Source organism: Melanostigma gelatinosum (genome assembly GCF_949748355.1).
Source record: "Melanostigma gelatinosum genome assembly, chromosome: 11".
NCBI lineage: Eukaryota > Metazoa > Chordata > Actinopteri > Perciformes > Zoarcidae > Melanostigma > Melanostigma gelatinosum.
The window spans coordinates 27,575,860-27,589,355 of NC_136644.1; the positions used below are offsets into that span (position 1 = coordinate 27,575,860).

Sequence of the window (13,496 nt, forward strand, 5' to 3'; positions counted from 1 at the left end):
CATCCATCTATCCATCTATCCATCTATCATCTATCTATCTATCCATCCATATATCCATCCATCTATCCATCTATCCATCTATCATCTATCTATCTATCCATCCATCCATCTATCCATCTATCCATCTATCCATCTATCCATCCATCTATCCATCTATCTATCCATCCATCTATCCATCTATCCATCCATCCATCTATCCATCTATCCATCTATCCATCCATCCATCTATCCATCCATCTATCCATCTATCCATCTATCATCTATCTATCTATCCATCCATCTATCCATCCATCTATCCATCTATCTATCCATCTATCCATCTATCCATCCATCTATCCATCCATCTATCCATCTATCCATCTATCCATCTATCTATCCATCTATCATCTATCTATCCATCCATCTATCCATCTATCTATCCATCTATCATCTATCTATCTATCCATCCATCTATCCATCCATCTATCCATCCATCTATCCATCCATCCATCTATCCATTTATCCATCCATCTATCCATCTATCCATCCATCGATGGAAACAGTGATATAATATGTATCCAATCATGGAGCTGCTGATGATCAGCCAACAAGGTGCCGTTAATGCTTATAAAGAGACAGAAGATTCTCTTTGAATGTGAGCTTTGAGCATCGTGAGCAGCAGACTGATGGAGATTTATCTGCACGAAGAACCGTGGAACATTAAACTATTGATCATCAACACTAGAACATTAAACTATTGATCATCACTGCACATCAACACTAGAACATTAAACGATTGATCATCAACACTAGAACATTAAACTATTGATCATCAACACGAGAACATTAAACTATTGATCATCACTGCACATCAACACTAGAACATTAAACTATTGATCATCAACACTAGAACATTAAACTATTGATCATCACTGCACATCAACACTAGAACATTAAACGATTGATCATCAACACTAGAACATTAAACTATTGATCATCACTGCACATCAACACTAGAACATTAAACGATTGATCATCAACACTAGAACATTAAACTATTGATCATCACTGCACATCAACACTAGAACATTAAACTATTGATCATCAACACGAGAACATTAAACAATTGATCATCAACACTAGAACATTAAACTATTGATCATCAACACCAGAACATTAAACAATTGATCATCAACACTAGAACATTAAACTATTGATCATCACTGCACATCAACACTAGAACATTAAACGATTGATCATCAACACTAGAACATTAAACTATTGATCATCACTGCACATCAACACTAGAACATTAAACGATTGATCATCAACACTAGAACATTAAACTATTGATCATCACTGCACATCAACACTAGAACATTAAACTATTGATCATCAACACGAGAACATTAAACAATTGATCATCAACACCAGAACATTAAACAATTGATCATCAACACTAGAACATTAAACTATTGATCATCAACACCAGAACATTAAACAATTGATCATCAACACTAGAACATTAAACTATTGATCATCAACACCAGAACATTAAACTATTGATCATCACTGCACATCAACACTAGAACATTAAACTGTTGATCATCAACACTCGAACATTAAACTATTGATCATCAACACTAGAACATTAAACAATTGATCATCACTGCACATCAACACTAGAACATTAAACTATTGATCATCAACACGAGAACATTAAACTATTGATCATCAACACGAGAACATTAAACTATTGATCATCAACATTAGAACATTAAACTATTGATCATCAACACGAGAACATTAAACTATTGATCATCAACACAAGAACATTAAACTATTGATCATCAACACCAGAACATTAAACTATTGATCATCACTGCACATCAACACTAGAACATTAAACTATTGATCATCAACACGAGAACATTAAACAATTGATCATCAACACTAGAACATTAAACTATTGATCATCAACACTAGAACATTAAACTATTGATCATCACTGCACATCAACATTAGAACATTAAACTGTTGATCATCAACACTAGAACATTAAACTATGGATCATCAACACTCGAACATTAAACTATTGATCATCAACACTAGAACATTAAACTATGGATCATCAACATTAGAACATTAAACTATTGATCATCAACACTAGAACATTAAACTATGGATCATCAACATTAGAACATTAAACTATGGATCATCAACACTCGAACATTAAACTATTGATCATCAACACGAGAACATTAAACTATTGATCATCAACACCAGAACATTAAACTATTGATCATCACTGCACATCAACATTAGAACATTAAACTATTGATCATCAACACGAGAACATTAAACTATTGATCATCAACACCAGAACATTAAACTATTGATCATCACTGCACATCAACACTAGAACATTAAACTATTGATCATCAACAGGAGAACATTAAACAATTGATCATCAACACCAGAACATTAAACAATTGATCATCAACACTAGAACATTAAACTATTGATCATCAACACGAGAACATTAAACAATTGATCATCAACACTAGAACATTAAACTATTGATCATCAACACCAGAACATTAAACTATTGATCATCACTGCACATCAACACTAGAACATTAAACTGTTGATCATCAACACTAGAACATTAAACTATTGATCATCAACACAAGAACATTAAACTATTGATCATCACTGCACATCAACACTAGAACATTAAACTGTTGATCATCAACACTCGAACATTAAACTATTGATCATCAACACTAGAACATTAAACAATTGATCATCACTGCACATCAACACTAGAACATTAAACTATTGATCATCAACACGAGAACATTAAACTATTGATCATCAACACGAGAACATTAAACTATTGATCATCAACACGAGAACATTAAACTATTGATCATCAACATTAGAACATTAAACTATTGATCATCAACACGAGAACATTAAACTATTGATCATCAACACCAGAACATTAAACTATTGATCATCACTGCACATCAACACTAGAACATTAAACTATTGATCATCAACACGAGAACATTAAACAATTGATCATCAACACTAGAACATTAAACTATTGATCATCAACACTAGAACATTAAACTATTGATCATCACTGCACATCAACACTAGAACATTAAACTGTTGATCATCAACACTAGAACATTAAACTGTTGATCATCAACACTAGAACATTAAACTATGGATCATCAACACTCAAACATTAAACTATTGATCATCAACACTAGAACATTAAACTATGGATCATCAACATTAGAACATTAAACTGTTGATCATCAACACGAGAACATTAAACTATTGATCATCAACACCAGAACATTAAACTATTGATCATCAATGCACATCAACATTAGAACATTAAACTATTGATCATCAACACCAGAACATTAAACTATTGATCATCAACACCAGAACATTAAACTATTGATCATCACTGCACATCAACACTAGAACATTAAACTATTGATCATCAACACGAGAACATTAAACAATTGATCATCAACACTAGAACATTAAACTATTGATCATCAACACCAGAACATTAAACTATTGATCATCACTGCACATCAACACTAGAACATTAAACTATGGATCATCAACACTCGAACATTAAACTATTGATCATCAACACTAGAACATTAAACTATGGATCATCAACATTAGAACATTAAACTGTTGATCATCAACACTAGAACATTAAACTATTGATCATCAACACTAGAACATTAAACAATTGATCATCACTGCACATCAACACTAGAACATTAAACTATTGATCATCAACACTAGAACATTAAACTATTGATCATCAACACTAGAACATTAAACAATTGATCATCACTGCACATCAACACTAGAACATTAAACAATTGATCATCACTGCACATCAACACGAGAACATTAAACTATTGATCATCAACATTAGAACATTAAACTGTTGATCATCAACACTAGAACATTAAACTGTTGATCATCAACACTAGAACATTAAATAATTGATCATCAACACGAGAACATTAAACTATTGATCATCAACATTAGAACATTAAACTGTTGATCATCAACACTAGAACATTAAACTGTTGATCATCAACACTAGAACATTAAACAATTGATCATCAACACGAGAACATTAAACTATTGATCATCAACACTCGAACATTAAACTATTGATCATCAACACCAGAACATTAAACTATTGATCATCAACACTAGAACATTAAACTATGGATCATCAACACTGGAACATTAAACTATTGATCATCAACACAAGAACATTAAACTATTGATCATCACTGCACATCAACACTAGAACATTAAACTATGGATCATCAACACTAGAACATTAAACTATGGATCATCAACACTAGAATATTAAACTATGGATCATCAACACCAGAACATTAAACTATTGATCATCAACACTAGAACATTAAACGATTGATCATCAACACTAGAACATTAAACGATTGATCATCAACACTAGAACATTAAACTATTGATCATCAACACTAGAACATTAAACTATTGATCATCAACACTAGAACATTAAACTGTTGATCATCAACACCAGAACATTAAACTATGGATCATCAACACTAGAACATTAAACTATTGATCATCAACACCAGAACATTAAACTATTGATCATCAACACTAGAACATTAAACTGTTGATCATCAACACTAGAATATTAAACTATTGATCATCAACACTAGAACATTAAACTATTGATCATCAACACCAGAACATTAAACTATTGATCATCAACACTAGAACATTAAACTATTGATCATCAACACTAGAACATTAAACTATTGATCATCAACACTAGAACATTAAACTATTGATCATCAACACTAGAACATTAAACTATTGATCATCAACACTAGAACATTAAACTGTTGATCATCAACACTAGAACATTAAACTATTGATCATCAACACCAGAACATTAAACTATTGATCATCAACACTAGAACATTAAATGATTGATCATCAACACTAGAACATTAAACTGTTGATCATCAACACTAGAATATTAAACTATTGATCATCAACACTAGAACATTAAACTATTGATCATCAACACCAGAACATTAAACTGTTGATCATCAACACTAGAATATTAAACTATTGATCATCAACACTAGAACATTAAACTATTGATCATCAACACCAGAACATTAAACTATTGATCATCAACACTAGAACATTAAACTATTGATCATCAACACCAGAACATTAAACTATTGATCATCAACACTAGAACATTAAACTATTGATCATCAACACTAGAACATTAAACTATTGATCATCAACACTAGAACATTAAACTATTGATCATCAACACTAGAACATTAAACTATTGATCATCAACACTAGAACATTAAACTGTTGATCATCAACACTAGAACATTAAACTATTGATCATCAACACTAGAACATTAAACTATGGATCATCAACACTAGAACATTAAACTATTGATCATCAACACTAGAACATTAAACTATTGATCATCAACACTAGAACCTTAAACTATTGATCATCAACACTAGAACATTAAACTGTTGATCATCAACACTAGAACATTAAACTATTGATCATCAACACTAGAACATTAAACTATGGATCATCACCGTATCTGTGTGTGTTTTTCTCTGCAGGACCATCAATTTCCATCAGTTTGTGAAAACAGCTCTGACCAAGAACCCCAAGAAACGTCCGACTGCTGACAAACTTCTGCAGGTAATTGAACGCTGTCATGAGGATGATGATGGTGATGGTTCTTACTTCCTAAATAAACCAGATGAGATTTTGAAAACAGGTTCCACAGGTGAAAGGGAGTTGACACTGTCTCCCCCCCCCCCCCCCCCCCAGCAACCTTTTGTCTCTCAGCCTCTCAGTCGTGCTCTGGCCATGGAGCTGTTGGATAAAGTCAGTAACCTGGACCAGACCCCCTACCAGGACCACCTGGACGATGACGAGATCGACGCAGAGGTACTCACATAAATGTATGTATATATACATACATATATATATATATCTATATATGTATATATCGATATATATGTGTATACTGTTGTGGAATATTTCCTTAACAAGTTCAGGAGTGAAGTTGGTTTTATCCAAAGTGTTTAACATAAAAACAGAGTCTTGATGAATGATCAAAGTTTCATTATTATTTAATGTTTGCAAACAGAGAACACAAACACAACCACGTATTGCAGTGAGCTGTGAATATGCTCTAAAGACGCAGAATCAAAACAAGATATTTATACCGGCCGGCAGAGAGGAACAGATAAAACACAGGAGACTAAGGCAGACATGTTTAGTCTAACCAGAAGCAGCTGATATAGAGAAAGAACACGTCGGCTGTTTGTCCCGACTAAGATAGAAAGGTGACCTTTGTCCTAGACCAAATAGGTCAATGTGTTCAGACATCCAGACGCCCGTACAAATGAACTTTCTAACCAGCAACATATCTCACAGAAAATATGACAAGGAGGTTAAAACATTTTTTACCATTACACTCCACTCTTTTGGTTATACCATAACCACAATTAACATAATAAAAAAATGTTAAAATACTAACTAGAGAACAAAGGGTGGACTGCCTTTGTCTCAACAGACCCCAGAGGATTATTCTGCCTCTGTCTTGAGAGGTCTGTTCCTAGCTAGATCAGGAGAGAAACATGAGACAAATCAACCCGAAAACCTGAGTCAAATACACAGTTGACATTGCAAAAATCTGTTTTTAGTGAGACAAAGTCTCTGGTTGTCATGAGCAAGCAATACGGTTCAAATAACCACAAACTACAATTAAAAGAGAATCAGACTCGTCTCTACACCTGAGTATCGGAATCAACTGAGCAGTCAGTGTCAGTGTCGAAGTCATCTGTGTACCCAGGAAGGGGAATTAGTTCAGGTTGTGGTTGGTCGTTGTCAGGTACACGCGTATACATGGCCATTTGGAGCATAAACATCTGAGCAAATAGACGTTTGAGTAGCGGGACGATACAACAAGTGGAACACATCAGGAGTAACATGCAGATCCCCACAGGAAATGCCAATCGAAGGAGACACGCCAGCCACCCTCCCCCCGTCACCCAGGACCACCAGTCCCACCCGCCATCTGAGTCTGATACGTCCCTAGCTTTCATCTCAGTTAATAAGGTGCTGAGGCCTTGAATAGTGGCAGTGATGTTTTCGGACGCATCTGGAATAAACGTACAGCAATGTTCACCTATGACATGACATAACCCCCCTTGGCTCGCAAACAGCAAATCGAGTCCCATTTGGTGTTGAAGCAACATGTTGCGAGATGCTTTCATCTGGGGAGAGAGAGCCGAAAATCCTTTTATCGTTAGTGCAGTCAGAGTTTCGAGAGACTCGTGATTTTTGTCAATGTTATGAGCATTATTAACCGTGCCCCACCAAGGGAAAGCCCCTGACATTAATTTTGGCGAGAGACTCTAAATGGCGCGAGACTCTAAATGGCGCGAGACTCTAAATGGCGAGAGACTCTAAATGGCGAGAGACTAAATGGCGAGGGACTCTAAATGGCGAGAGACTCTAAATGGCGAGAGACTCTAAATGGCGAGAGACTAAATGGCGAGAGACTCTAAATGGCGAGAGACTCTAAATGGCGCGAGACTCTAAATGGCGCGAGACTCTAAATGGCGAGAGACTCTAAATGGTGAGAGACTAAATGGCGAGAGACTCTAAATGGCGAGAGACTCTAAATGGCGAGAGACTCTAAATGGCGAGAGACTCTAAATGGCGAGAGACTAAATGGCGAGAGACTAAATGGCGAGAGACTCTAAATGGCGAGAGACTCTAAATGGCGAGAGACTCTAAATGGCGAGAGACTCTAAATGGCGAGAGACTAAATGGCGAGAGACTCTAAATGGCGAGAGACTAAATGGCGAGAGACTCTAAATGGCGAGAGACTCTAAATGGCGAGAGACTCTAAATGGCGAGAGACTCTAAATGGCGAGAGACTAAATGGCGAGAGACTCTAAATGGCGAGAGACTAAATGGCGAGAGACTCTAAATGGCGAGAGACTAAATGGCGAGAGACTCTAAATGGCGAGAGACTAAATGGCGAGAGACTCTAAATGGCGAGAGACTCTAAATGGCGAGAGACTCTAAATGGCGAGAGACTCTAAATGGCGAGAGACAATAGAGATTGTGTTATCTACACGTGTCTGAAGCCGTTAGCTCAACCAATATACTGCATATGTGTAGCTAACGCTATATGTGTGTGTGTTAGTCGAAGAAGAGAGAAAGCAAACAAAACAAAAGAAATCCTCCAAAACAAAGCCGATCCTCACCACCGTGGTGAAATACCGAGCTTGTTATTTAATCCACAGGAACCCGGCTGACTATCTTGGACTCGCCCAACTGCGGTTCTGATCTTTGAAATGATAAAACAACAAACTACCGACCCCACTAGCGGTGACTGATCTATCTCAAAACAGTTGTAACGGTATGAAATACAGTCATTTCTCCACATTATTGTAGATCTCGGTCGTTAATCTCTGCGATTACTGAGCATGCACAACACCACGTTATAACAATACAGTAACTTAAGCACAACAAGCAATGTAATAAACACACAATGACCTAACTAGCCCAGACACCAAGTGACCTCTTACTGATATCACTTTTTAATGGTCGGCGTGGTCCTTCGGTGCGGCGCTTCCTTGGTTGAACTCGGCACCGGCAAATGTTTGTTTGAAAAGAGAATTCGTCCTCTTTCTCTGAAGAATGCGTTTTCTTCCTTCTGCTCCAAGTTCTTTTTTTTCAGGATACCTGGGGTTTTCTTTAAAAAAAGCAACTTCGTGTTCCCACCTCGGCATTCCCGGCCTCGTCCAATGAGGGCAGCGCTGAGTTTTGGTCACCCGAAATTGTTTCTTGGGGGGTTTGGTGCTTTGTCAACTTGGATCAGGCTTTTGGCTGAACAAGCAGGCGGATCCCTTTGTTTCAGAGCACATCTTTATCAGACCCCAACATATATTGTGTTGGATTACTACTGACATCGTCTCTTTATCTCTGTCTGTCTCTCTGTCTGTCTCTGTCTCTCTGTCTGTCTCTGTCTCTCTGTCTGTCTCTGTATCTCTGTCTGTCTCTGTCTCTGTCTGTCTGTCTCTCTGTCTGTCTCTGTATCTCTGTCTGTCTCTGTCTCTGTCTGTCTGTCTCTCTGTCTGTCTCTGTATCTCTGTCTGTCTCTGTCTGTCTGTCTCTCTGTCTGTCTCTCTGTCTGTCTCTGTCTCTGTCTGTCTGTCTCTCTGTCTGTCTCTGTATCTCTGTCTGTCTCTGTCTGTCTGTCTCTCTGTCTGTCTCTGTCTCTCTGTCTGTCTCTGTCTGTCTCTCTGTCTGTCTCTGTCTCTCTGTCTGTCTCTGTCTGTCTCTCTGTCTGTCTCTCTGCAGGTTGTCTCTGTCCCTCAGAGGATCCCGTCTGGAAACACCAGAGAAGGAAAAACTCTGTCTGAGATTAACTGTCAGTATTTGATGATGATGATGATGATGATGATGATGATGATGAAGCTGTGTTGTGATCATATTTTTTCTTTCAGTTGATCAGATGAAGTTTGATCCTCCTCTGAGGAAAGAGACTGAAGCTCATCATGATGAGGTTAATACACACACACACACACACACTATTCAACAGCTCATAATTCATCTCTAATATCTATTTTATATTTATGTGAAAAACATCTCCTTCAAACTACTGGATTTAGTCAAGTTTATCACCTGACTACATTTTACAGATTACATGTAAATATATATATTAATATTGGTGCTGGGCAACGATTACAATATTTAATCGCGATTAATCGCATTGTTGTGGCAAAGTTCAATCATGAATTATAAAGTAGTGTATTGCGCACTTTTATTTTAAAGTGCTGCTCTATGAACTAAAGGGCAATAACATTTGGTTCACGAGTTGCAGGCAGCATGTTTCATACTTAATGTGAATATAATTCATACTTTGTTGGCATCTTATTCTGAAAACCGGATGTTGGTCTGAAGAAACCGTTTGTTGTCTCACGTTAATGTTTCCGTTAACTTTCAAAGTCCTTCGCTCCCGATCTGTGTGTTTGAATGTGTTTACGGTGAATGTCAGCATGTAGCTGCACTAACATGTGAGTGTCTGCTGAGTTTACCAGCGATGTCCAGTCGTCTCCAGGCAGAGCAGCGGAAGCCTTTTCTCTACGGCAACCCTGAAGGGACATCATATCTCTAATACAAAACCATAAACATGAGACAGGCTGACGATAGGATGTTTGCTGGCTTTATCCCACTGTTCTTGTCATCCTCTTGTTGTTATGTTTATGTATTGTCTCTTGTCTTTCAATTTAAAAAAAAATATATATAATACATTTTAAAATGAGTTAACGCGCGATAAAATAATTGTCGGCGTAAATTAATGAATGCGTTAACGCATTAATAACGCGTTAACTTGCCCAGCACTAATATTTATATATTTCTCTATAAATATATATATACGTGAGACAACATCCGGTTTCTTCAGACCAACATCCGGTTTTCAGAATAAGATGCCAACAAAGAATGAATTATAGTCACATTAAGTATGAAACATGCTGCCTGCATCTCGTGAACCAAATGTTATTGCCCTTTAGTTCATATAGCAGTACTTTAAAATAAAAGTGCACAATACACTACTTTATAATTCATTATTGAACTTTGCCATAACAATGAGATTAATCGCGATTCAATATTTTAATCGTTGCCCAGCACTAATATATATTTATGAATATGATCACATTAAGGCTGACTTCCTGTTGTCAAATAAAAGCCCTCTAGAGAAACGGTTTATGAAGGCGTGTTTTGACTCGTCAGCTGTTTTCCTTTACATGAATAATATAATAATATACGTGTGTATATATATATCACATAAATAATTTAGCGTATGATGCTCAAAATGCTTCATATGTGTCTTCACCAACCTTCCAACCAAACCTCCAACAGGTGACCTCATCCGCCCAGCTCATACCATATCAGCAGGTGTAACATGCTCACACACTCTTGTGTCTGCGATGACTCAGCACATTGTTTCTCTTCTTCTTTACAGTCGGATCGTTTCCTGGACTGTGAGGAGGAGCTTTACTTCACCGCAAGATCACACCTGGTAAAATCCACAAAAAATAGACAAAACAATACACACAATAGAAAGGTTCTCAGATCTGCTGGTTTAGTCCTGCTAGCTGTTCCAGAGTCCAGGTTCAGGTCTAAGTCTGTACTGGCTCCTCAGATCTGGATCAGTTAGGATTTAAAAGCGGAAACAGTCAAGAGATCAGATACTGTCTTTAGACACATTTGACCAATTATTTTAATTTATTTGTTACTTGATTTTAAGTTTGTTTTAATAGTTTTCACCCTCCTACCTATATATTATTATTATTAATAGGCTAACTAGCTGTCCTTGTGCTTGTTAGCATTGGGGTAACAGTCTGTTTGTGTTTTATGATTATTGTTTTTTTATTGTTAGTATCAATATTATTGAAAAGTCTGTTGACAGCAAAGACAAACACTGTAAAGAAACAACGTTGAATCTTAAGAGCTAACAGTTTGACTGTAACACATGCTAACACGCTAATAATACATTACTATCATGCTTATAACATGCTTATAACATGCTTAACACGCATATAACTGATAATGACATGTAATAACATAACATATTGATGATAGCATGATAATAACACGGTAATAACATCATAATGATACATTAATGATAACATGCATATAACATGCTAATAAAACACTAATAACACGCTAATAACACATTAATATCATGCTAATAACACTGATAACACGCTTATCAACTATTAACATATCAACACGCCAATAAAATGCTTACCACACGATAATGGCATGCTAATAACACAATATCATGCTAATAATATGCTTATAACATGCTAATAACACATTTAAAACATGATAATAACACATTACTATCATGCTAATAACATGGTTATAACATGCTAACTCTGTCACCTTTTTTTCTTTTGTTGTTTTTTCTTTGTCCTCACCTCTCTTTCACGCTCTCATCCACCTGGATGATGTCACTTCCTGCTCTGCTATAACTGGTCGGTCTTAATTTGTGTGTCATTTAGTCGTCCAATCAGAGGTTTGCATAGTGTTCCCATCAGAACCAGCTCAGGTGTTTGTAAAAGTTCAAGATTCAAACAGAAGGAAATGCAAAAACACACACACACACGCGCTCGCACACACACACACACACACACACACACACACACACACACACACTGAAGACGAGGCAGCAGTGTTTTGGTCCGTTGGGACCTTTTCACGGTTGAAAATTGCTGAGTCAGCACTAACGCTGTAACGACCAATCAGATGTGCTCAGATGGAAGCTGGAGTTCCTGCAGGCTTTTCATGGGAGTGAGGAGGAGGAGGAGGAGGAGGAGGAGGAGGAGTTGTGGAGCTGAAAATAATAAATCTTTCTCTCCTGCAGGAGCTGCAGGTGAAGGATGAAGATGAAGGACCACTCGTCGTCCTCAGTAGAAACAGGTGAGAACAGTTCAGCTCATTAACCACATAATCAGATTCTTCTTCTCTGGTATTTGACGTCTGGATGACGTCGCTCATCATCGCCACCTGCTGGCCGGTGAGCGTTGTCATGTTCTCTTGTGTGGACGCTTTATGTTTATGTGTGCGTTCATGTGTTCAGTACCAGCTGGTTTGAGAGCTGCAGTGTGTTTGAGTGTGAATAATTTATCACTCCTCTCTGGGGGGGGGGGGGTGGCTGATGAAAATTTAAAGACGCTGCATTCAAGCACTTTAGAATATTTGCTAACGGTGACGAAAATGCAGGTTTTCAAATGGACGGCTGACATTTCAACTGAATGTCCTGAGCTCAGGTCATCACCATGTTTTCTTCTTCTACGGTCTGAATGTGTTGACCTCTGACCTCCATCCTCCTCTCTGAGGGTCACACTGTCGTTTACTCTCACAACACAAAGATTAACTGAGACTGGAGCTCTTTGTTTTGTCTCCGTTCAAACGCCTGTTCACTCTCTTTGTATCTATTTCAGTGTAAAAGACTTCACGTTGCGGCCCGGCTGTCCTCACGAAGACCCCGAAGACCCTCTCACTCAGGTGTGTCCTTTAACCTGTCCTGGGGTACATCCCAAGTCTCTTATTGCATCCCCGTTTCCCTTACTTGCGTCCTTTCCTTGCGTCTTAGTCCCTCCCACCAGGGATGCATGGAGGAAACCATGCGAGGAGAGAGGAACGAGGAAATATGTTTTAGGAGACATGAGACGTCCTTTCCTCTGAAGCGTCACGTGAAGCGACGTCTGTTTCTGATGACGGAGGATCAGCTGATCACAGCTGATCAGCTGTCAGTCGGCTTTAGCAGCTGGAGAGACTTTAGAGAAGTTAGTGTCTGTTCACATGATCACTG

The 13,496-nt window shown here is 37.5% G+C and overlaps 1 protein-coding gene across 2 annotated transcripts in view; it reads left to right on the plus strand.

Moving 5' to 3' along the window:
• LOC306785224 (mitogen-activated protein kinase kinase kinase kinase 3-like) overlaps positions 1-13,496 on the plus strand; it is a 52,722-nt gene that overhangs the window by 24,470 nt on the left and 14,756 nt on the right. For both annotated transcript variants that reach the window (XR_013772396.1, XM_079279512.1), the window contains exons 11-17: positions 5,704-5,785; positions 5,918-6,037; positions 9,473-9,542; positions 9,619-9,677; positions 11,139-11,195; positions 12,546-12,601; positions 13,126-13,189. Coding sequence is in view for 1 of the 2 variants with exons in the window: in XM_079279512.1 (XP_079135638.1) it covers positions 5,704-5,785; positions 5,918-6,037; positions 9,473-9,542; positions 9,619-9,677; positions 11,139-11,195; positions 12,546-12,601; positions 13,126-13,189 (508 nt within the window). In the remaining variant the exon portion in view is untranslated. The remainder of the gene's footprint in view (positions 1-5,703; positions 5,786-5,917; positions 6,038-9,472; positions 9,543-9,618; positions 9,678-11,138; positions 11,196-12,545; positions 12,602-13,125; positions 13,190-13,496) is intronic.